Source organism: Labrus bergylta, chromosome 5 (assembly GCF_963930695.1).
Source record: "Labrus bergylta chromosome 5, fLabBer1.1, whole genome shotgun sequence".
NCBI classification, from domain to species: Eukaryota; Metazoa; Chordata; class Actinopteri; order Labriformes; family Labridae; genus Labrus; species Labrus bergylta.
Window position 1 is genome coordinate 6,628,636 of NC_089199.1, and position 26,331 is coordinate 6,654,966.

The 26,331-nt window shown below is 38.9% G+C and overlaps 1 protein-coding gene across 2 annotated transcripts; it reads right to left on the reverse strand.

Moving 5' to 3' along the window:
* cers5 (ceramide synthase 5) lies at positions 1 to 26,008 on the reverse strand. 2 transcript variants are annotated; one of them, XM_065954647.1, is made up of 11 exons: positions 25,480 to 26,008; positions 13,196 to 13,301; positions 12,102 to 12,232; positions 11,686 to 11,743; positions 11,510 to 11,560; positions 7,428 to 7,520; positions 5,314 to 5,442; positions 4,639 to 4,745; positions 3,459 to 3,615; positions 2,826 to 2,975; positions 1 to 1,077 (listed from the first exon to the last, which is right to left on the reverse strand). In XM_065954647.1, exons 1-11 carry the CDS (start codon positions 25,650 to 25,652, stop codon positions 913 to 915), a joined length of 1,320 nt encoding a protein of 439 aa, XP_065810719.1. In that variant the 5' UTR covers positions 25,653 to 26,008; the 3' UTR covers positions 1 to 912. The 2 variants fall into 2 exon arrangements, with proteins under 2 accessions (XP_065810719.1, XP_020484993.1); XM_020629337.3 differs by lacking the exon at positions 2,826 to 2,975 and having other exon boundaries at positions 25,480 to 25,834.
* Between the last annotated feature and the right edge of the window lie 323 nt (positions 26,009 to 26,331).

Below are 26,331 nucleotides of genomic sequence, written 5' to 3' on the forward strand. Positions count from 1 at the left end.
TGTTTTTACAACAGAATATATTTGGAAATATATTTTTTAAGGCACTCAAGTGAGAGCACGATACCAGACATGTGGTAAAGTTCTTATACCTGGATTCCTCTATAGGCAGTGACGTCAAACAATTTCATAAACATTTGGTCTCAAAAGTCGTCGTAAAAAACATTAAAACAGAAATAAACAAATCACAAACGATGCATTTCAAAGGGTAACTCCATGATAAATCTCACAGGGCAGAAAACTGCTGTTTCGAGAGAACTGCACTTTACACACAGTAGGTGCCCTTCTTTAAAGAGCTGATAAAAACCACAACTATAGCAACATCATACCTGCTGTGAAATGCAACACACTTCAAAGTTTTGACTTTAAAAGAAGCAGTTTTCTGCCCACTCACGGTCCAGTGTGATCAACCCTTAACACAGAAATAACCAAGTTCATCTGACCAATAAAACTGGGACAGAACATTGACACCAACAAACATCTGGCAGCAAATAAATCCCATAACTTGAAAAATAAGGCAATGCAAATCACTCACTTCAACTGATTTCCATATGTGTTCAGCTTTACATGTTACCTTGAAATCTCTGTCTTCCACGTCGTTACAGGGCTCCTTAAAGCAGATATCTCTGTGTGTGTGTGTGTGTGTGTGTGTGTGTGTGTGTGTGTGTGTGTGTGTGTGTGTGTGTGTGTGTGTGTGTGTGTGTGTGTGTGTGTGTGTGTGTGTGTGTGTGTGTGTGTGTGTGTGTGTGTGTGTGTGTGTGTGTGTGTGTGTGTGTGTGTGTGTGTGTGTGTGTGTGTGTGTGTGTGTGTGTGTGTGTGTGTGTGTGTGTGTGTGTCTTGCATATCAAGGGAACGTCATAAGATATCAACACACGAGGGACGGACTGCAGGGAGCTCCCAGCGTCAGGCTTTGTGTCACCAGCTGTTGTGGTTCTGCACCCAGGCTTTGGAAGCAGCACAGTGGCCGTTAGTGCCGTTCTCTCCTTTGTTAGGGTGAGGAGAAGCTTTCAGGCTGTCTGAGGGCGTGTCGGCCTCTTCCTCTGAGCTGCTCTCGATGTCACTGCGGACATCGTTGCACACCTGGGTGGCAGATGGAAGCGTAAACATCAATAAGCACTTGCAGGAAATTATAAAAATACTGAAAGGCAGAGGTATGACACAAATAGAATACATTTTACAGAACCTTTACAGTGAACAAGCTACTTGAAGTTCAGTTCATCTTTTTGCTGCAGGATGTTGTGATGTCAGTTATTTCAGTGTTATTTTTTTAATGTAACTGTGAATGTGAATAATTATGAGATATCGTAACAATTCAAAAGTGTTTCATTTTTGTTTTGTTATTTAGACCATCAGTTTATATACTATCACTAATAGAGATCTGTTCATCATCAAGAGAAAAGGACTTTTAATAATAGACACCTTAAAAAAAAACTATAAAATACATATGAAGACAGGAGTCATGGGGGAGGTAATAAAGCTTAAACTCATTTATGTAAAGCAAAGTAATCAAACCCTGAAGAAGCACATAGTTTGAATTTGTATCATTGAAGTGTAATGGACAACCAACACAGTGCATGATTCTCTATTTCAAAGTCAGATAGGAGACATGAAGCGTTCACAATCCATTCATACATTTTCACCTTTCTACAAAACTGTTTTATTTTTTATGGTATAACAGAGTTTGAATTTAAAGATAATTCCTTAAATCTGTTATTGTCAAAAAGAGGGGAGAATTTCACATGCTGCAGAGATTCAATAATAACAAGAGTTGACTTGAGTCTTAGATACTAAGACGTTTTAAACATTACAGTTCACATAGAGCACATTCATTTTTAGAAACTCAGCTGGTCTGTCATCACTTTAATACCAAAGTGATGACAGAGAAAGATTTCATTAGTGTCCAGAGCTACATGCTCCCTTACTGCCCTTCAGGGAACAGAAAATGTTTCTACTAGAAATTTAAGTTATGTTGTTTAACCTTTGATTTTAATCGATTTGCCGCTCTGCAAATTGTTGAAGTGGGTGGTTTTTGTTGTGAAGTTGCACTCAGTGACGATTCTGGAGTATGTTGGGGCTTTAGGCATATATCAATTGGGGGCCCCTCCAACCAGCGCTCATCTCCTTTATGTCTGCCAATGTCCCGACACTTACCGTACTCCTCTTTCAGCAACAACTCATGCGACGCTTAGCCGGGCAATGAGACAGAGGTCTGTCAGATGGGGCCCCCTTAAGGAGGTTTACTGTCGTTGCCAAACTTGCACATTTTGAGCCACTGCTTTGGTTTAACTTTTTCAGCCGTCAGGGGCCCCCTACTGTTCTGGGGCCCCAAGCAGTTGCCTGCCTTGCTTGTTGACAAAAAGCGCCTCCAGCTGCACTGCATACAGGAGTTGCATCTGAAATTGCTTTGTAGATTATCCACATTTTGATTAACTCCAGGTTCCTGAAGCAAGACAATGTTGCCTAGATGCTCCGTCTAATTTGCCCTATTTTGATGTCCACGCCCACTGGTTGGACTTCATGTTGTGTTAATAACACCTGAACCTGTTTTTGAACGTTGTGTTCCTTAAATGCACATAACAAATAAATAATAATATATTTGGGAGCCATATTGTGGCGAGTCTTTGTTTGCATTATTACTATAACAAAACTACCCATCATTTACAACTCTGCCCTCACTGCTGTTTCTGTGAGTGAATCTGTGACTGTTTACATTCTGCAGCAGTCGCCCCAATTTAACCCACACTAACTCCACTGAAGCCTCAAGGGAAATTAAATGAAATTGATAGAACTGGTGGGAATAAGAAGAGTAACTACAACAGAAAACTTACAGCAACAAGAGAAAAGGTGAAAGGTCTCAGAAGGACAAAGTAAACGGAGGGAAGCAAAATAGCAGGAGGAGGAGGGGCTCCCTGGACAAAGACAGAGAGAAAGGCAGGATCTCCCTCTCTCATTCCAGAGGGAGAGGAAACAAACAGCCTCTGCAGAGAGAAAAGACAGATTCAGGGACGGCTGGGGGAAAAAAAAAGTGTAGAGGCAGCGAATTCATTCCCAAAACTAGCTATGATGTGATGTTCATTTCTATGAACATTTGGGGTATAGACAGATGCCTGACTGGAACTAAGATTTATTTGGTGCCCTTTATATCCTCTCCACTACTTACCTTAGTGTTGTTAAACCCACATTTAATCATAAAGAATTTGACAAGCCTTTGTTAGTCACCGCAAATGTTTGTAGTATGTTATTCAGATGAATTGTCTCAGGTCTATCAGGTTCATCTTTGCTTACACAGCAAAGGACGGTTTTGTGAAATAAAGCTTCAATCTAGGTCACTTCAAACTGATTTTAAGATTCTTCATTTCACGCGTGCAGATTTCTATCCTTTCGTACATTTCTTTCTTTAAATTTAAATACCAAAGATGCTTGTTAGACTTGTATAAAACTACATTTCTGTAGTGACCCACCTTGCCCCGCATAATGGCTTTAATAGCTATCCGGGCTATGAGGTAGGCCCAGATGATGTGCAACAATTGGAGCACGAGCAGTAAGACGTTGAAGACCCACCAGGAAGGGTACGGCCCCACTATGGCCCAGCTCTCAAACATAGTGGAGTTCAGGACCCTGAAAAACCAGGGACACAAAGAAGTGTGTGAAGGCACATCATTTACTTCATGGTCTCATTCACTCTGACTGACACACGAGAAATAACGTATCCCAGGGAGAGGAAACAGTAGTCAGGCTGCACTTTCATCATATTATTAATCCGCACTCCTCTAATGAGACCTATTAAAGAAAGACAGGACTGTAATTCCCGTCTGGATGCCAATGGCAACAAAGCAGGGGAGTTACATGGCTGGACTGTACTGTCTGGTAAGTGTTGGTGAGGTCATGGCTTCCTTTAAATCCAGGTGAGTGACAGCAGGTAGTCAACAGACCCTCCTCCCCCAGCAGAGGTTTGGATTTCAGTCCAGATAGCTGCAAGGGCAACACTAGCTTTATCACTCATCCCCACCAAGACACTGAATATGGCTGCTCAGGTTACTTTCACCAATGATCAGGTTCCCTATTGTCTGCTTCTCTGGAGGTTGAGCTTCAACATACAGGTCTCTGTTGAGGATGAGTCACTTTCCAGACAGCTCCCTTAGCCCGAAACACTAAGCACAGATATCTGCTATATAAGAAGTGTCGGTCACTGTAGGATAGGGGTGCTGGAAATTGCCTCTTATGACTGTCAACTGGTGGTTGTTACATCTTACTTAAGATGTTTTTCTGTACTACGGAGTGCTTGTGTTTTACAGAGTCTAGTTTGTGTGCTGCTGACCAGAGTTACAAATTACAGCTACAGGGTATGGGCTGAAATTGTAGTAATTTGGGAGATAAAAGCTCAGCAGGAATCTAATGTTTTTTTGTGCGCAAAAAAGCCTAAAACAACAGCTTACAAAGTGTTGTGCTCACAACTTCTTACCACACCTCCGCATTAGATGTTAACGCTAGCATAAACATGTCCAAAAATATGTTACATATTGCCAGCTTAAAAATGTGTAAAATCATAAATACATTTGTAATGGAATCCAGCACATTAATATACAATGAACTATTATTGCTGAATCGCTTTAATATTCACTGAGGTCTATTAGAACTCACCATATTGGATATATAACAAGTCGTGTGATGAAGAATATCACACTAAACAAAATGAACAGGGAGTCACACAAACGCTGGTACTTGGCATAGTTGGCCAGCTTGGCTGCCTGTAGGACAAAAAAACCCAAAACAAAACAGGTGTAAGAGGTCATTATAACCTTTGTGTGTACAGCATGTTTCTTCCCCCCAAGCAACCAGTGAGTCTAACCGTGGAGCTGATTATGTATTTTTTCTGCCAAGAGGAAGGAGCTGATAACACTAAACAACAATCACAGTGTATCTTTATTGTCCGGGCTAATGATGAATAACCGCAGTATAAAGGTTAAGGTTTAAGTCACATGACCATTGTATCAACAGCAGTAGTAGGATCCTATATCTTCTATAGGCTTCTTCTTTTGTTTAGTATCAGTAGCAAAAAAAGGTAATTAAATAAACATTCCCTTTTTATGAAAAAAGCTGTAAATAGAGTATGAAGTACAAGAAGCAGGTGGAGATAAATGAGTGTATGTCAAAACAGCAAAAATGCTAACATCAATCAAAAGTAGATTTTTAGGTTTGAAATGTGATTATAAATTATAAATAGTGCAGTTCAGTTTGTGTTACCTGGTTGCTAAAAAAAAAAGGAAAAGATTAATTTAGATAATCAAAGAGCATGTGAGCACAGTCACCACTGGCCTCTAGCAGGAAGTCAGAGGCATCGTGGACACACATCACCAGGCTTCCTACTCGCGCCATGTTGTTAACATAGGAAAAGCTGATGAGACAGACAGTAGCCAAGTGATGGATGAACATGATGAGGAAGTCCTGAAATCAAAAATAGAAAGAGGGTGTGTAAGATGACAAGGTCACATGTAGTAGTGTTATTACAGTGTCACACCTCTGTGTTTTGCAATCCAGGGCATTTGTGTAACACACATAATGCAACTGAGGATTAACAGATGACACAGTTCATCCTAGTGAACTTGTGGTCTAGACGGATACATTTAACCGCCAACTTCCCCACAAGGCGTGACATAAGCCTCTTTCTTACCCAATGTTGCCATGCTTAAATTTCAAATGCCCCGAAAACAATAATGTAAAAAAACATAACAACATGGATAAAACATTCCATCTGTGTCAAAGGATATAATTTACAGTACACAGCCCACGGCAGATTATCAAAACAGGAAAATTGAGCTGTGTTCAAGAACTGAAATTGAATGGCTCTAACCACCATGATAAGTATAATAAAGTAAACATCAAAGACTATTAACAGATTTAGAATCAAATCAAAGATCATTTAAAAAAAGAGAAAAAGAAGAGTCCATACAACAGTTCTGACAGACAGACAGACAGACAGACAGACAGACAGACAGACAGACAGACAGACAGACAGACAGACAGACAGACACACACACACACACACACACACACACACACACACACACACACACACACACACACACACACACACACACACACACACACACACACACACACAGTATATATACACACAGTAGATGTATATTTAAACATTGTAAGCCACTTCTGCAGACTTTTACACATTTGATAAATCATTTGTTCAGTTTTATGCTTGTAAAATGTTATTTGGTGGAAATAAATGGCAGACTATAGATGAGGCCATAAACCAGTTTTCAAAAGAAGCTTCGGCATATTCACAAATTAAAGGCAATACTTTTAGTTTAGTCATTTTTGTGTACAGGAATAACTTCTACAGCCCATATGATAGGTTTGTCTGTTCTTTTAAAAAGCTCTATTGAAGGCCTGATGTGCAGTCAGTGTGAGAGGGAAGGTCAAATGTTGCTTGAATGTTCAGAACTGACTTTTCCAGAAGAGGAAGCAGGTGAGGGAGATTACATCAAACTTTAATCCAACTCAGAGCTCACCACGATCTTAAATAGAGGGAGCAGATTTAGGTGAAATATTAACATGAGGAACATCAGAGGACAAAAACTTGGCCGGAGACTTCAGATGGAAGCTTAAGATAAGAGACATTTGTATCTGACAGATCAGTCATCTGGGCTGACAGCAGCATACTGCGGGGGTGGATAGATAGATATGTAGACTGAGGGAGGCATGAAACAAGAAAAAGGCAGAAATGGCGGTTTTATGAGCACATTGAATCTGACTACATCAACCTTTAGTATCTTACCACAAAGACTGAATTTATGAAACCAGCAACGTGCAACAAACATCTTTACAGATCTTCCCAAAAATGTTCTTATTTACTCCATACCTTTAAGATGCACACATGAATGCACATGCTTATAAAGGCCTTAGGGTGATGAACACACATGCAGTGCAACAATCCATTTCATATATATTATACAGGATGCCACTTAAAGGTAGCCTATAATGTAGAAGAGTAGTAAAAGCTCTGACCTACTTTCCCAGAGTCATTCCAATCATTTGCTGAATTAAACATTAAAAGCTAAGCGTCTGCGTCTGGAACTAACTCCAGCTCTAACAGGCGGGTCCTCTGGAATTTCTGTCATTGTAATTGAGTTAGGCCCACTCCATCTTGCATTCACATGACACCGTGTGCCCTCATGCTGAAAATCGAAAGCATTCAGACTGAGCAGCATCAGGCCCCGCTCCAGCCCTCCAAAAAGACATGAACATGTGACTTGAAATAAAAAACCCACATGGGCACACATTCCTACCAACATACTCTCTGCCAAAATGAGGAACAATAGGCGTATTTAAAAATGTTTCACAGGGAGTGGCAGCTCTTGAGTTTCCAATGGGGTTTGACCTAACAGAAACAGATCTACTGCAGTTCTGCTTACCTTCCTTTTAATGTCTATGAACTGGGAGAACATGAGTGACCAGTAGAAAGCCAGCTCTGTCACATAGTAGTGGTAAAGGCCTGGAGTCATGACCTGCAGAGACAGACAGGATCAGAACGTTTCAGGGAGGCAGTCAGAATAAGTGTCAAATTCATTTTTAAAAACACAATCTGCTGAATTTCATACAATACTAAGAGTGAGAGATTGACAAGTGACTACCAGTGTACAACTCATCCTCACATACATCCTTACCCAATGAGTTGCCCTGATGTCAAAGTTACTAAAGCAGCGAGGTTTAAGAACCCTCAACGTGAAACTGCAGCTTGAGTCAGTTAACAGCGATCCTGTCTTATACGGACACTAAAATGTAGATAAAAGATATTAAATGTTAATACTAATTAGGGCCTGAGCACCGACCTCGGAGTGAGGACCCTATTGTATCTCTAGGAGCTTTTAGTCATGGTTTTCCTTTGCACAAATGAATCATTTATTTGGGGGTCTTAACGTGCACAAAAACTCACAAATTTTTGCAACCGGATCGGGATTGCGTGAAATTTACGTATTTTAGTGTTTCTGTACAAGTGCAAGGCAAAATGGCTCAACGGCGCCCCCTTTCGATTTTTACAAAATGTTTTTTTGACTACATACATGAACATTTCGCGACATGTTAAGCATCCCAATACCTACAAAAAGGTCATTGGAAGTCATCATGTAATGTCAACAGGAAGTCCGCTATGATTTTTTGAATGTCAAAAAAGCGGCATTTTCAGTGTTTACAGGGTACCTACTTGAATACACCTGCTCGAGACCGTTTATCTGATCAATTCAAATTTGGTATCAAATGAAAGTAGACAAGTTGAAGATTCATAGTTGTGCGAATCATAAGGTTTCACCATAGGGCATGGCCATGGCGTGATGTCAAAATTTGTCGTCTCGCCAAAAAAAGGAAATGTTTATAACTAATATTTAGTGAGCAATCATCACCAAAAAATTCATGCATTATACGGTACCCATCCTGAACACATCTATGATTAATTAATTAGTCACCTGTTGACATAGGAAGTCACTAATTCTGAGCACTATTTCATTTGCATTAGCCATTGCTACGCGGTTGCTCATATCTTCCTCAAAATCGCTTTTGGCAATCTCAAGACCTTGGCCATACTACCTTTCGAAGTGCAAACTCCTGTCAAAAGCTGTTGCCTTACGGATACGTTGTTCGCCATCAAACAAAGAGTAGTTATTTGAGGGGCTTAAAATTGCTAAACATGGTCATATACACACAAAACTTCCTACACCTCATTCCAGTGGGAAAGTAAAACTTTTCATGTGAGTGTAATGAGTGGACGCTGCTAAATGGCTCAGTGGCGCCCCCCTAAAAACTTTCTAAAAGGCATAGGGAGGCCTTTTTCCTTCACTTCACAGGGTTTTTCCTGCATAGACATTTGTTTGGCGCCTCCAAAGAGGTTTCACCCAGCGCCAAAGAAACTCACCATCACCAAAAGAAAAAAAAAAAAAGACCATTCAAATTGCCGTTCAAGTCCTCTCTGAATGTATGTTTGAAATATCAATATATCAAACAAATGTTGAACAAGCAGAACATAAACTACGCAACTCTGACTTACAGCATTTAATTCCCCTCTCATCTGCATTACGCATTCAGTTTACGCTGGATATCCAGTCCAGGCACTGTTTGTTTGTTTTGACTGAGTCAAATGCAGCTTAATTTACCGTTTTTGCATTGCAAATAGTTCTGAACTTGCAAATATTGTACTGGTATATCTTCCCATGTTAGATGGATTATCTCTTGTTTTAAAAGTTATTTACTTATTTTTAGTCTTTGCATTTATTGTATAATCTTTAATTGAATACTAACATGTCTTTTTTGTCTCAACAAGTTATTGAATAGAAACACATGTACAAACACATGTGGCTCGTTAGCTTAATGGGTGACTTAAAGGAGCACTATGTAAGTAGAGAAATTTTTAAGTTGGAGAAGTGAAACAATTATATGCTATATTTTCTGAACTGAATACACAAACTTTACTCAAATTAAAAAATGGATCCCTGGAACTCTGTTTGGAGCTAAAAAGCTACCAGGAGAGTTTCAGTTTCACTGTTGCGGACCCCCTCCATAACTTCTTGCTTAGCATTTTATCTTCAAGCAGTGTGCCAGGGACCAAATTTTCCTCTGAGGACAGTTTTAGTATAGAGTTATTAACATATACCACAGAATCAGTACACTTCTCCAACTTTCACATTTCTCTACCAAAACTACATAGTGCACCTTTAAATTACCCGTAGGAAAAGAAAATGGATGGATTTAAGGTTTATTTACAAGATCATCCAACTCATCCAACAGTTTAATCATACTAATACTGATTAATTTCCCACTTAAATTAGGGCTTTTTCCCCTTAATTTGCTCAAACAAAAATACAATCTTCCTTAAAGGAAAATATGCGATTTTTCACACTGAAATGTAGCAGAAATCTAATATATCCTCTGAAAATAACTCTGTGAGTCGTGACTGCCTACAATGAGTGTGACACAGAGTCCCTCTATCTGTGATTCTTTCCGAGCCATAGCTACACTTTGTTTTAAGGGTGCACCGATCGATTGGCATGAGACCGGAGCCGACCGATTTTCAGCCTGATCAGCCCTGATCAATGACAGGCCGGTCCTCACAAGTATAGACGATTTTAGGCCGGTCCCACAAAGAGAAAAATAATGTTACTGGCTGTTTGAATCTCCAGAATGTGAAAATTGAATGCAGAGAATTCAGTTAATGTGTTAATTGCTCGCCATCAAACAAGAAGTGGCTGTAACTCTTGTATACTTTGTCGGATCTGCTTCAAATTTCACAGGTGTGATCAGGGTTGGCAAGTAATTCATATTGTGATTACAGCCTGATCATTTCTGAGATGTTGAGCCTGATAAATGGATATCTAAAAAATGAAGAGCTGATACCGCTAGCAATAGGATTCTTTTATATATACATTTATGAAGTTAAAAATAAAGTTGATGCTCAGCCCCTAAATTCGTTGCTTTTTAAAATTGGTCCTGTGAGTTCATCCCTTAGCGGGACACTTAACAGATAAAAACAAATTCAGCACTCCCTAGCATACATGATAATGATGACAAATAAGACAGAACCTGGTTACACGTTTTTTTACTGCAATTTATAAAACTCATTAGTCATCATAAATGCTAGATCAATTACAAGCTCAATTTAGCTCATTTATCTATCTCATATTTTGTTACTTCAGTGCATGAAAACTGTGATGCATTTATACATTTTACCCAGAAGATAAAACTGAGAAACAAACTAAAAGTTAATGTTTGATAATCTCTTCAAGAAACACAAAAAATGAATAAAGTTTTATTTAATCCAATATTTGCATAGCTTAGTCCTGCTCTTCGATTTACAAAACAGCCCAACATCGAAGTAAACAAGAGACATCAAAAGGGACTGAGAACATGTTGGAAACCATCCCAACAAACTTCCGTCTTTTCACAGTTTATATCATCATTTAACCAACTCCAGCCATTGGTGCTGGATATAAGTGTTGACAATAAAACTACCAATCCATGTGGTTACTCGCCAACATGTTTGCAGAGCAGCACCTCAATAACTCACAGAGTGTCATCTAAAGCTGCAACTTCCCGTAAAAAAAGGAAAATGCAGACTGCTTCGTATAGCTGCATAACAACGTGCTGAAAACACGTATGAGTACATGAGTATGAGTACATCTTCATGATGTGAACACTTGTCTGACTGCTTTTTATGACACATTTGTATTCATATAAGAACAGTAAAAGGGCAGTGAAGTAAATAAATGCTAACAATGCTTAAGCTGTTTGCTCAAGTGTCAGGAAGGAGAGGAAAAAAGTCAACACAAGCTACTTTTCTGCTTTCCATGATTAACTGTGCACCAGTTTATTACGGGGCAAAGTCTTGTAATTCAATACAACAGCCCATGTTCATTTTCTGTTTGTTCAGCTAGCCATGTAATATATGAAGCTGTAGTTTGTATTGGAGTGTGCTACGGATTATATAGATAGAGATTTAAAACCGTCATACCTGATAGGGATAACCGTACCAGCAATGCCGTGTATCCCACATCCAGGGGCACTAAAAAAACAAGTAGCATTAGTTCACCAAGCTATTCATAATGTTTTCATTTGCAGAAATATTTCCAGCCAATCAAATAGTTGCATTGGTGGTTCTTTCATTGATAACAACAAATGTTTGCACACCTGCCAAAGAAAGTGGAGCCCATAGGTAAATACGCACAAATAAAACGTAAACCTCCACCTAGATAAAGAGAAGAAATGGGACTATGTGTTAAGACAAAAACACACACATAAGTCCAATATGCATATCTACTTGCACATACTCCAAAAACTAGCAGAGCCTCACCACAGAAACACACACACACACACACACACACACACACACACACACACACACACACACACACACACACACACACACCACACACACACACACACACACACACACACACACACACACACACACACACACACACACACACACACACACACACACAATGTCACACCACACAATGTCACACCACACCTGCACAGACAAAAACCACCATTGAGTGCTCAGTGCTGAGGAGTAAAGATGAACACAATAGGCATTAACCTACATGCTTTCGCAGAACTTAGTGTGTGTGCTTGGTTTATCTTGGTTCCTGCGGTGTCTGAACCAACGCTGGACCTTTCGCACCTCCCAGTCCAGCTGTTTGGAGAGGCCACTGAGGTGGCGAGAGTCTGGATTCTGTGCACACAGAAAGAGAGAGAGGAAACAGGAAACAAGTCAGTTTGGATCAAAGAGCCAGACTAGGATGAAAGAAAAGCTACGCCACTACATCTACAGTATCAGTATAAGCATTAGCATTTTGCAGTTCTGCTGATGATCCCCTATTTTGGCTTTAATCTCAGAGAGAAGCAAAAGATCACAGACTCAACGAGAGCATGTGAAGTCAGCAAATCCTAAACTGGTCAGGGTGAAGGTTGCAATAAAAGTTTCAGTGAAAAGTGCAAGCTACCCTTACTGAAGTTAGATGTCTCTGCCAAAGTTACATTCAGGGCAGAAATGTTTCGTCACACTTTGGCTAGGCAAATCTCAGTTCTTTAATCCACCAAACAAATCAATGTAAGATTGTTCCTGTTCTTTGTGCCAGTAAAATGAAATGGATCTACTATGAATCTTTTGATTAATTAAGGGCTTTGTTTAATTGCCTTTCTCTGAAGATTTCAAGAAAATAAGGCATGAAATTGTGAATTCAGAATCTGGAAAAAGTTTTCACTGAACTCTTTTATTTACTGACACACACACACACACACACACACACACACACACACACACACACACACACACACACACACACACACACACACACACACACACACACACACACACACACACACACACACACACACACACACACACACACACACACACACACACACACACACACACACACACACACACACACAAAACTCCCCCCTTCACATCAGCCTAACATCCTTCACTATTCATCTCTCACCAAATCCAAATTTAGTCAACATGGTGTTATAATCCAAAGGCAACTTTAACATAACCATTACAAGACTTCTGTACATCCTCCATTTATTATTTAGTTGACAGACAGAGTGAATAATGTGGCATATTATCATCCATTACTGATACAAATGCTTCTCTAATAGAAGCAAGAATATGTCAAGAATGACACCAAACCTGTGTGATGGATGTAAACACTTTCTCCAGCACTGCATTGGGCTGAGCTCTCCGTCCAACACCAGGATGGACATGTAGACTGCGGGCACAGCTACTTGCAATAAATCTGTATCAGAGGTAAAGTACAGAAACAAAGGAGACATGAAGGGTCACAAAACATTTTTAAAACTTACATAACAGTTTTGAAAGGAACAAAAATGACAGGACTGGTTTGGCCGAGATTTTACATACCATTCAATCAATGATCAGATAAAGAAGGTTTCTTTGTACATGCAGAACCGTCAAACTGTCAAATACCTGATACTTGAACATCATTTAAAGTCAAGGCTCTTTTTTATATCAAGTGGAATGCAATTCTCAGCGGCAGTAATATAAAATGAGTTGCATGAATATGATTTCCAGATGGGAGCCCAGAGACACGGGTAAACAAATCAGGAATGAGCTACAGCATGAAGAAGGTCTGCTGAAGGTTTCAAGATAAACTGTGCAGCTTAAGACTGCTGGTAGAACTAACAAGCTGATATTCTGTAGGAAGGTCTTTTTTATGTGTATGTAGGCTTTTGCTTAAGTACGTATATCTTATACACATGCATGCAGAATACACAATATACCATTCTGCTAATTGTGCCAAGTTATTGCAATGAATTACAAATGCATTGAATTTACCAAAATATGCAGAGATGTACCAGGAATGGCAGACCTGAAAAAACCTGCTTGCTAGTTAAAAGTAATCAATAACATTGCAGGTTTGAACAAGTGTTAGATGAGGAAGGAAATGCATTCATGATTTTCCATAAACCGTTTTAACACATGCAAAAATCTCCTGGTAACTTCCCCAGGGTGAGCTGCATGTGTGAAAACAATATCTGAGAAGATATGTGAACACTGCAGTGATGACATGTATATAAAGCCAAAGGTGCTATGTTCATGCATGTAATGAATCTGCTTAATTATGTTGGCTGCCAGCCAGTGTGTTATTGAATAAGTGTTAGTTGATACTGTGAATAGGTCCAATTACATGTAGCGTTGATATAAAGACAAAACAGTGTAATTTTAGAGTTGGACTTTGTCACTTTGTCCGCACTCTTAGATTTTCACAACATCAGGAGTCTTGCCTCTTCCTCCACTTCACACCTTGAGAGACATTTTTGAAAAAGCAACTCATGAAGATTTCAGGGGCAGTCTGTTCTGAAATTTTCTAATAATTTTCAGGAGTGTATGTGTGAAAACAGATAGGACTTCAAAGATAAAAACACTGTATTTTCTGAAGGGCCCCTTTAAAATCTCTTTAAGAATGTCTGGCCAAAGAGAACCAAATTAGTATTTTTGTAGATATTCCTAATGATAATTCAAGTGTTTGTCTTATCTTGAAATTATCTTAAAATGGTTAATGACTCATCCTGCACTCAGAGATTATAATGATTTTGCATCTTATGAAAGACGTTCTTAAGTTTTTATGTCCCATCCCATGACGCACAGGACAAATCTCTTTCAAGACACAAAGATATGCAAAATCTAAGTGTTTTCTAAACTGTTAAAAGTATACTATGCACAACATTAGCCACTATGATGCTAGTACCAACACAACCACTACAACTACCACAGACCAGTTCTCTACTGTAGTATCCTCCCACCTATCAGCTGTTTGGAGAGAGAATAATACTGTTTGTCCCTCTCCTATCTCTGTCCCTTTCCTGCTGTGGCTGAGTTAGGGGTTATACTTAGGGGTTAAAGTAGACTGGTACTTTCTGGTTCTGTGTCCAAATAAAAGATTCAGTGGCAGTCACGCTCACACTTTCAGCCAGAAAACACATCGGCTACCGTTTTGTCATCTTAAACAACAATTTTTCTCATTGCTTCTAAGTTGTTTCGAATTGCTTCTGAACTGTGTGTGCTGTTGTTTTGATCTGTGTTGTTTGATGGAGTCCAGCTGCCTTTCATTACTTGAGCAAACTGTAGCCTGTCAAATTTGCCTAACATGCCGATCCAGATAAACCCGATGAAATTAAATGCTGTAGTTTCAGAATATATTGAAATTCCTCAAAAAGACCACCATTAGAAACGCTATCGCTGATTTCAGGATGCGAGTTATTAATTAAAGCAGCATCTTCCGTGCAATTGTAAATGACAATAATTGCTTCATAAAATTGTATTATTACAGAAAATGCAGTGTGAAATTGGGAAAAGCGGTGGAAAATTTGAAGCAATCATTAGATCTTTATGGCTGTAATGTGTTTGGATTAAGTCTTTCCCTGGATTTGGATTGTGGGGAGCCTTGCTGATGCAGCAGGACTGTTTTTAGCAGAAAAGTTTTGGTGTTTCATGATATTCTGTTTTATTCCAACAAGACAGACGGCAGCTCAGACAAGCTGTTTGTGAGGTGACAAAGAGGGATTGCACTGTAATACATTTCCAAGATATGCTACTGTGCATGGGTATTTCTTTACTTCATAAACACAGCGCATGCCAAAGGGCACGTTTGATTTATTGGTCCGGGACATTTGATGTCAGGTGTTCCTAATTTATTTCTACTCAATACAGGAATATTGAAACATTTCTTCTTTAGTATGTGACTGTGTGTAGCCGAGTAGAGGGGATCAATATGAAGAAAGGAAGGTTGTGGTAGTAGTATCAGCAAGCATTTAAAACTACTCTCACCCCTGGTTATACTCCAGGGGAGAAAATATAAACAAGGAGTGCAGTTAATGTGTCCTCAGCTAATGATGAAATGAATGAACGAATGAAATAAAGCAAAGATTTGCTGAAGGGGAGCTTCCCAAATCCCCAGTGATTCTGGGATATCTGCTTTACTATGGGAACACTATGACCTTGAACGCACCCTGCCTGTAGGTCTGTTCTACATTATGAAAACACTGTCACGTTCAGCTGGAAAAGAAACTCTTAGCTTAACATAAATGTTTATCTGAAAAAGGTGGAGAGAGCTGTGTCACAGGTAAGACAAATGGTTTATTATGTCAAACATGACTTCTGCCTTAAATTCACTACTGTAAATAACTATCACAAAAATCTCTTCTTGGCTACTATGTGTGCTTTAAAAAAAAAACACTTTTCATGTCCAAACATCAAGAAATCCTTTTTTGTGAGGAAGGCATTGCTCCAACATATCAAGTTGAATTTCAGATGGAACCTGTGAGTCAGGTTCAGTCAGGTTGAGGTTCACACACTTTGAGTTTGGGCCAGATTTTGTGTCTGTCGTTTGTCTGCAAGAATGGGTCTTTGTGTGTGGTAATACACTGAAAACCATTTCGTCCAAATATTGGGTTAGGGTTAGTTAAAAAGCCTGACAGGACAATTAAAAATGAATCAGAAAAAATTACATTTTACTTATATTTTGTTTTGTGTTATTAAGAATATGCATGTTGTGTTAAGGCTTAAAATCTCTTAGCTAAAGTGCTACCAAAATACATAAATGTAACCCATACCATCTATTTTAAAATAAGGAAATGAGAACTTTCCCTTCACACTGTTTTGTTGAGCAGGATAGTAAGAGGCTACATCAATCACTGACAGTTTTGTTGTTACAAAAATGTAAACAGAAACTGTTGGAGAAAAACATTCCTGTAGTTGCAATCTGTGAGATCTATAAATGTGAACGTGTCCCTCTAAAATAAAGAATAAAGACAAATACTTCCTTTTGTCAGGGGAAATGTGGAGCTACTGCACTGAAACTGACTTCGCAGCTCAGACACGGTGGTATACCACAGTGGCTTTGTAAACAGCTCCCTCTGTCAAGTCCTCAAGGTCAACCCAAGGTATTTTAAGTCAAGTACATTTAAAACAACCAAAGTTGACCATGGTGCTGTACAAGTTAAAACACAATATCGAAAGACCAATATGTATAAAAAGAGCAATAAATAACACAATAAAAAAAAAATCCCATTAATAGGAGACTAATAAAAAATGTCAAAATGTCAAGCTCAACTCGTATTAAAAGCCAAATTGTCCAACAGAAAGAGCAAGTTACTTGATTGAGCGGTTCTGATATTAACAGGAAGACGGCCTGCTTGTAGAAAAAATACTCGCAAATGCATAGTAAAGGAAAACTAACATCACAAACTGGAAACTAAATATCAATGTTATTCTGTAAATCTACAAAACTCCAACAAACTTCTCACTGACACACAAATTGACCCTAAAGATTACACGTGAATAGTAGTTTGTGACTCTTGACCGTTCAGCTTGGAAATTCCTTACAGTGTTAACGCAGACTCCAAACTATTTTCATGTCTCTGAGGAAAGTGTAGACAAATGAGTCAGTAAGTGGTGCAGAAAACCGCCCACCCACAGTCTGAAATGTCACAGTGTTACAAGATCATGTGACCTGATAATGCAGCTCTCAGAATGTCAGCTGTCTGGGTTACAACTGCCAGATGAACGCTGATGATACTGTCATCCATGTGTCCACTAAAACATCCCTTTCCAACAAAGAAATATAAAAACAGCAGAGCTCCAGCTGACAGCTTAAATAGAATAACATACAAATATAAAGTCTATTACAAAATATAGAATATATAATAGAATATAAAAAAAGTTAAACACATTATCTTAATATACAAGCAGGCAATAAAGGTCATGGACCAGAAACCCATGAGAAAGCATCACTGTGACATTTTAAGAAAACAATTGTATACATTGTTGTAACCTGAAACTAGTTTTTAAATGTCTAAATAATCATTGTTTTCACATTGTTTTCATCACTGTTTTCTGAATAAGCCATTAGGCATCAGAGCTCTCATAGTGCGATCAAAAGCCACCATCAGTGGTGATTTTTCTGTCACACTATAACAAAGACTACGACTGTACTAAGACCTTATTTTGTCTGATTTATCTGCAGAGGGGGCAAAACTTTGGAATTCTTCATCTACCATCTTAAAATTAGAGACCTTTAGTAAAACTTTTGACAGAGGACTAGCTGAAATAAAAACCCCTCCACGCCCTTGCCCCTCTCCAACTGCCTTCACCTGTACACCCCATCCCGGTACCTCCGCTCTTCATATATTGGTCTGCTTTCCATCCCCCACACCAGACTCTGTTCCTATAGAGACCTTCAGCGTCACAGCAGACACCCTCTGGAGCACCCGCCCTTCAGACATTTGCAATACCCCCATCTTTGGACTCAAACACCATCTGTTCACCCCAGCCAACAGTCTGTCATAACTCCGCCCCTCCATCAGACCCCCAGCCTTTGTTAATTGTCTCACTCTTTCTTGTATTCTTCTTATCTTATTCTTATGTTACTTCACCATGTAAAGCCTCCCTAGCTGGGTCCCTTGAAAGGCGCTATATAAATGTATTATTATATTCCTATAGCCATTTAATCAAATATATTTTTAAAAATTCAACCCCTCACTCTTCAGTATTTTTTGTTTTTATTTGTGGGTTGATTTATTAGGCTATACAAAGAGCTAAATGTAAACCCATTTTTTTTTTTGCCATTACAGGTTACTTGCCTGCTGTCTTGCCAGCCATATGCAAAGTAAAAACAAAATGTTGTCCTTTAACCCTGTCTACATTAAATAAAGTCTGGGAGCTTTAATTCAAAGTATGGGATTACTGATTTTTCTTCAATGAATATAAAAAAGTGCCTTAACAATAAACATGCGATACATTTCCATATGATCAGACGGAACTAGAAAATACCAAAGATAGTCGATGCAAGAAAGGTGAAGTGACAATTTACCTCTAAGTGCTCACCTTTTGGTGTTCAGGAAACTGTTTTATAAAGAGAGAATATTATTATGATGCAGAACCACTACTGAAGAAGAGCAACAAATTGGCTGCACTTAAAACTACCAATCTAACCCAGACAAGGAAGCTTTACCTACTCATTCAAATAGTGCCACACCCAGTGCCCATATAAGCTCAACAGCCTGATAGCATCAGGTGAACCAGCGTTGAGCCAAAGTGAAATTCTCTATATGATGAAACCAACATTGTGTAACTGTTGATAAGGAGAATGTTCCTGGTAGTAGGAATCTGACACCTGCCACAAAAAAAGCCAGAGACTGTATGTTTCTTTAGGAGGAAGGTCAAGAAAGAAAACTTTATCTGATTGAAAAGCAGTGCTCCTCCCTGTGTTTTTGTCTCTATGTATGATCCAGCTCTTAAGCTCCAAGTTCTTTGTTCTCCTTATCCTGAAGTGATGTTTAGTTCAGAGAGATGAAAAGTATGTGGATCAAAGAGCCAGCTCTCATACCAGACAGAAAAAAGACTTTTTTCAAAAACAGGGCCTTTAAACCTTTTTTTCTAAACCTTTAAGTCACCTTTGGAGAAGAGTTTTACCTTTGCATGATAAATAACTATTTTGACAGTGAGCGTGAACAGGCCCAAAAACGGTGTTGTGCTTATCACTGTAATAAATCAAAGAGGGCACGTTCTGCAGAGCAGTTAGACTGGATAGATCACTTTCATGTTGCAAAATATTATCAAAAGTTACTCAAGGCAATCTGCATGTCTTTGTTTAAGTGCAGTATAAGCATTAAACATTTTTTAATGAGTAGAGCAAACATGCAGTGATAGCTGTCTATAGTTTTATCAGCTACGAGCTCAAGGGTGGCAACGTTTTAAATGTGACACAGCTCGAGAGTCTGATTCATTCTGAGTTGACTTTACAAAACTGCCCAACTATTCAACAACCTCTCTCTAATATACGGTCCCCCCCCCTTCACATGTGTTGCTGACTTTGTCTAGGTTCTGCTGCAAGTACAGGCCTTTAAAATGCATGACACACAGGAGGATGAGTTGACAGTTAACTAGTCTGTGCAAGCCTGAGCCTGCAAAGCTAATTGGCAAACAGCAGCATGAGAGGGGGAACAAGCAGGAGACACCAGCTAATCTATTTCTGTAAAACGTCAAAACATCCCTGTTCCCCCTCAGAACCTGACCACTCCAACATACACAGAGCCTGTAACCAAGGGACAGGATCTGTGTGGACACTTGTTGCTCTGATGGCTGTGAACAGCCATCAGAGAAGAAGAGCAGCAACCTACATACAACCTTGACACTGTGAAAGCTTGACCCTATTCATAGCACAGAGCTTTATGTAATTGTGGCCTTTCTTTCACTCGCAAGGATATAGCATGTTTTGAAACAGAAGTCACAGCTCCTCGAGAAACTTTGGGTAGAGACAATGCCAGATTATGTGTAAAATAAACAGATCTCTGAACAGGGAAATAGACTAGAAAGTTGGATTGAAATGTAAACATTAATTTATGATTTAAAAGTTTGTATTCTACTTAGATATTCACAAAATACTGAGGGGAAATAAAAAAATAATTTCAACAAAAAAACAACAAAGCTAATAGAGCCGTGTCTGTTTCTGGAGGCTGTGTAGGCGTGGCACATCAGGTTTTGATTTACGGTAGTTTTGACAACATGAAAAGCTTCAGCTTTATATGTTTGAGCCACTTCACTTAAAATCACAGGACAAACAAAGCATGTCGCCCTTTAATCTGAGTATAATTGATTTCAATTTGTCCCTAATTGGCAAGGAAGAATCTGCTCTCCAATCCATTAGTCCTGAGTTAATACATGTAGAATCTATTGGCAATAACATGGCTTTGGGCATCAGAGGGTTTCTGGTTTCTGTTCATAGTCTGAGTATTATGACCCATTAGCATTTCAGCAAGCTTTATTTCACGCTGGCAAATGATCTGTGTGGAGAGCAAAAGAGGTGTAAGCCTGAATTCTATTAGCAGTCATCTAACAACAATTTTATATATCAAACTCTGATAACAGTCCTCTGCATCCAGGTGCAGCTAATCCACTCTTAGACATCACCTCTCAACTCCAACAACACCATTGTTTCTAAAAGTCGTTAGTCTGACTGACTTCATCATTTACAACTGGCTACTTTAGAGGCTGCCAAAAGTTGTCTGTCACCCGCAGAGACTATTCGTCCTCAGACTATAATTATGGATGTCCTAGCCAAGACACACAATTAATCTTAAGTATAATAGTAAACAAACATGTGTGTGTTTCTCAAAACATGGATGCAATGCTAAATGATGGCTCCTTCTGTTGTGTTACAAACATAATCTCACTTGACTTCTTCTATCAAAAGTAGATAACTTCATTCAAAACTCATACACTGAACCCTACTTCAATCATCCACAGATAACACTAACAGTGGGTTGAATAGCCAAATACCTGCAAGATTATTAAAATAGCCTGACTATGCCCACTTCAATCCAAATATCAGGGAAAGTTACAAACACTAAAAACACAATAGATTAGGATTTTTTAGATGTTTATATAAAAAAGCCTTTAATTGCATATTTAGATATGCTATTTACAGTTTTGTTTTCAGTGGCTTTATTACATCAAATCCACTTTTTGTTTAGCATCTATCCTCACTTACTCGAGAGTTCTGACACAGTTAATACCTGGTTGTTTTATGAGGAAACAGTCGAAATCAGCCACAACAGATTTCAAGGCAATTCTGGTTTCTCCTAATCTCATGCGCATACACAACACCAGTAGGCAACACATGACACAGCTTAGGAGAGCCTTGCACACTCTTCCCAGCCTGACTGCTCTCTGTAACAAAGTCACTGCCAAGTTAACAGGGAAGCGATGATTGTGATCAAACAAGAAGAAACTGGTCTGGGAGAGGAGGGGCTGGTTGTTCCCAAGAGAGCCGTCACACCAGTCAGAAAATAGGAAGAACTTGCATGTAGAAGAGAAATCTTGCAGATACTGTACATACTTTGATTATTACATGCCATACCACAGCAGTGGCTGGTTAAATGTACCCTTTAAATTAAATAAATACATTTCAAAAAATATAAATGTGTTACTGCCATGCCACCACCATACCTGTAAGTTATTATAGTCTTCCTAACAGCACTACATTATCTCTTCTTTACAGCATCTTAGCTCATATTATGGTGAACAAATAAAAGTAAGAAGGAACATTTTTTTACACAAACTAGACTTTATGTAGAGAGCATAACTACAGCTAGAAGAGGCCACATTTTCTACATACAAATGTACACTGCTAATTGTATAATATAGGAGTTGAAAAGGCTGTCAAGAAGGTCAACACACACACACACACACACACACACACACATGATACCAGCCCTTATGTCATGCGCCACCCTTTGCTAAAGAAGTACGAGCCCCGGGATAATGTGAGTGACAGAAGCGTGTTAAGTGTTTACTAGAAGATATTTTTTATTTAAAAACTAGGGTACATAGATATATGAACAAAATTCAAAATATATAAACCTCCCAGCCTTACTTTGTATATGTTTTAAGTTTTATTTTGGGGCTTTTTATGCCTTGATTCGAGAGTCATAATTGAACCCCTGTACATGATGCGTGCAAACTGACCACTATGCCAACGTCGCTCCTGACTCTGTCTGGTCTAACATTTTTATTATTGCTCACTTTCAAGTGAGTTACTAAACTGCTATAAACAGATCACAAAAGTGTGAATTAGTGATTTGACTAAATGCCTTGACTGCCTTCTTTTATTACAGCCACTGGCTCGTGTTTGCAAGTATTTTGAGCCAATCTGCCAGGCAGGCCACAATAATGGACAGAACATTACATTTAAAATAATTATAAGTATGCTTTTTAAAAGGAGCGTTTCTATTGTTAAGTAAGGATAATATTTGAAGAAAATATGGGGTCTAGTATTTCCTCTATCTCTACAACTCTTTTAAAGGGAAGTATAAAGAGAAAGAATGAGATATGTGTGTTTAGGACCTGCTGAGAGAGGAGTAGGACCTCAAGCTGTGGATGAGGGTTTTTTCCTGATAAATAAATGAATGAGGCAGCAGGCCGGTTAGAGTGTCAGACAGTGACAGAGCAAACACTCTCTGATCGCTGTGAAGAAGTCTCTCCCAGAGGACAGCCTCACACTAGAGAGGGACAGACAGTCAACTCTGGCAGCCTCGATGCTTATCAAACGCCTCGTGTAGACATCACCAGTATCTGATTGCTCTTTATTTACAGTTACTTGATCTTGTCTTAATCAAACAGACAAAGGGTGATGCTGTGCTTGGGGCTATTGTCAAGTCTAGAAACCATGCCAGAGTGATGACAAGCCATCTCCTGCTTCCAATTCAGATTTGATGGAATATTGATGAAAACTATTATCAGAGGATAACCTTTTTATCTGTGTTCATCATGCATAATAATAGTATGAGGCGTTACAGCACAAAATAACTTCTGTGGCAAATGAAGTTTATGTACACCTATCCATTGTTGTGAGCAAGATAGATCTCACACATGAACACACCTTTCAGAATTTTTGATTTATAAATGCAATTGTCAGAGGTAAAGAGGATAAAACAGTCACAAGTTTTCCCAGAGTTTAGCCACACACTTGCTAGCAATCGCAAGACTTGTAATAACTTCATTATTCGAATTGGGGTATCTACTGACATTTGATCTTTCAATAAGCAAAACTTCTGAATATTTAGATCTTGTTTGAACCACAGACTTTAAATCAGGAATCTCATCAGAGCTAGATTTAGAGCAGAGTGGTATTGGACTAAATATTGCAGCAGTCAATGTGAACCTTGATCAAATTACTTTTTATAGACGTGTCATTGGGTAACAATCAAAACATCAATATGTGGCAACAGTTGTCTTATGACCATACGTTACTTCTTTACACTTAAGCAACAGCAACCTTAGCATAGACTGAAAGATTGACACTGTTTTCTGACAACTTTCCATCATCTCACATTCACTGTTTTGGCCTTTCTTGTTGTAAACCTTAATTAGTTTTATTTGATCTCATATTCATGTTGAGATATATTCTGGGCACTAATGGCCTAGTGGTTAGTTTGCGTGCCTCAAGTACAAAGGATGTACAGTCCTCGAAGCGGGCGGCACAATAAAGGCACAAAAGTCCAAAAATGAATCTTTAAAGAAAGATAAGAAATATTGAGATAACTATATCACAGCTCCACCAAATGTCCCCCTCAACCTGACCTGGCTTTGACACTATGCCCCAAAACATTTAACCAAGCATTAGATTTTCATTGGGTTTATAAATAGTATTACGCAATGCAACTCTCCTCTTCTTAATACTGAAGCTGCAGTAAATAGGATGCCCAGCCACTATAATACATACATGTGAAATCTATCGGATTAATGAGAGGCCATACCCAAAAAGAATCAATTTGTCTAAATTAAAGATATAACACTAAAACCAAATAAAAACAAAATACAAGTTCAGCCAATGAGTCACAGAGATTATCCTGTTGCCACTACCTCACATCAAACGTGATTCTTCCAAAAACATGAACATCATTTTTTTTTTTTTCACACACACACACACACACACACACACACACACACACACATATTTTAAAGGGAGGTATTTTGAAATATGTTAGAATAATCTGGATTCACTTCTATTCTTGTTCTCCTCAAGGTTTCCGACAGTCAGAAGGAGTTTTTCCCTTTCCCATTCATTGGTAGATACATTTGATGTCTCTGTAAATAATATAATAGTATGGTCTATACCTGCTCTTAATGTATATAAGTATAATGAGACTTCTTAATTGTTCTGATTCATGAATGAAAAAATATGGATAAAGTACTACCAGATACAGACCAGACAAAGCTACATACACTTGACCTGATACTGATTAATGTGTAACTCCACTCTTTCCTTTCTTATCAGCACAACAGTAGTAGCTCAAACCAAGCTTATCATTATTTGAGGAAGAGGGTCAAGTCAGATAACTGCAAAAACATCTGAACAATGCAACAACAGTCAATTTTAATAACAGGAACCTTTACTATAGTTTGGAAAAGTAAATGCCTTCAAGGACATCTCAGCCTGGATGTGTCCGTAGTCCTGCAGATGGATGTCATCCAAGTGTGGATTGGGCGGTGATTAGTTATCCAAACAAGTCTGAACTTATCTAATATAATCAATAGAAAGGGTTCTTTTGAGACAGCTATGGTTTCCTTAATTGACGTAGGCTTGGTTGTAACGGTGTTTAGTGCACTTAGTTTGCAGCACTTCATTTTAAGGTAAATTCAGACCACTCCTTGCATTTAAGTAGAGGAGCAACCAGTGAAGTACAACTTAAACTATTATTTAAAAGGTAGAATATGTGACAATGGGGGAAATATTGGTGCTTAACAAATAAATAACCTTGGTTGTCTGTGTAAAAAAAAAAAACACAAAGCCAGCAAAACCCCATCAATCCTTTTTGTGTTGTTCAGATAAAGCTCCCATTACACCTATTCTCAGGGAATTTCCGCAAACTCACCAAGGAAATTACACGTACCTTTCGAAAAATATCCTGACGAAAAAAATTCCCAAAGCCAGCGGTAAGGCAGTCAGCAAGTGTCCAGCTTTGGGGTACTCCACCCCGGGAGCTGGGTCCGCTAGATCCGCCCAGGTTACGTTGTGTGGCAACCAGAACCGCTCGTTCCAGAACCAGGCTGAAAGAGCAGCCATGTTTCACGGTGTTCCTGTCCCCGGGCGGTCAGACGAAATCACTTTCTTATCCAAAAAAGAAAAGAAGAAAGAAACTTGCAGAGCACTTTTCCTGGCCCCCCCCCCGCCGCCCTCCGGACAACTTCTGTGATGGTGACTGGCCACAGTACACTCAAACTTCTCCTCTCCGGTGTGATGGAGAACAGAACAAAGACGGGACATCCGGGTTAGGGGTGTCAAAATAAGATTCACATCGTTCGTCGTTCAATCTGTGCTTTCGATTTGTTGTAGTAGTTTCAAGCAGCTGTGCAAGCGATTTAAGTATCCTTTAACGCGCTATAAATATGCCATGTTTTTTTTTAATATCAGTTTTGAAAATGTGTCGGAATCATAAGAGGGTATGGTCGCAATCGTGTCTCGGAAATTGATCCGTGCTTTAACTTGAAGGCAAATGAGACTCGACCATAGACCGTAACTAAATATATTCAGTCTATGGACTAGACCAGGGAGGGGCAACTTCGTGCACAGCAAGGGCCACATTCATTTAATTCTCACTGCCAGGGGGCCAAATTGTAGCATACAAAAAAAACCAATTACAGTCAATTATGTCTCAAATGTAACTCAACATATACCAGTGATCAAATATTATTATGGACATATTTCTGGTTTTCATGATTTCATGGCAGATTTTGTCATGTTT

What these genes read in the sequence shown, in the direction of transcription:
- cers5 (XM_065954647.1), bottom strand. Translation starts at nt 25,652, where the DNA reads ATGGCTGCTCTTTCAGCCTGGTTCTGGAACGAGCGGTTCTGGTTGCCA. An exon ending in TCATAGACATTAAAAGGAAG is followed by an intron (nt 5,443 to 7,427) that starts GTAAGCAGAACT and finishes TTTTGATTTCAG; the next exon opens with GACTTCCTCATCATGTTCAT. An exon ending in AAGCCATTATGCGGGGCAAG is followed by an intron (nt 2,976 to 3,458) that starts GTGGGTCACTAC and finishes TTCTCTCTGCAG; the next exon opens with AGGCTGTTTGTTTCCTCTCC.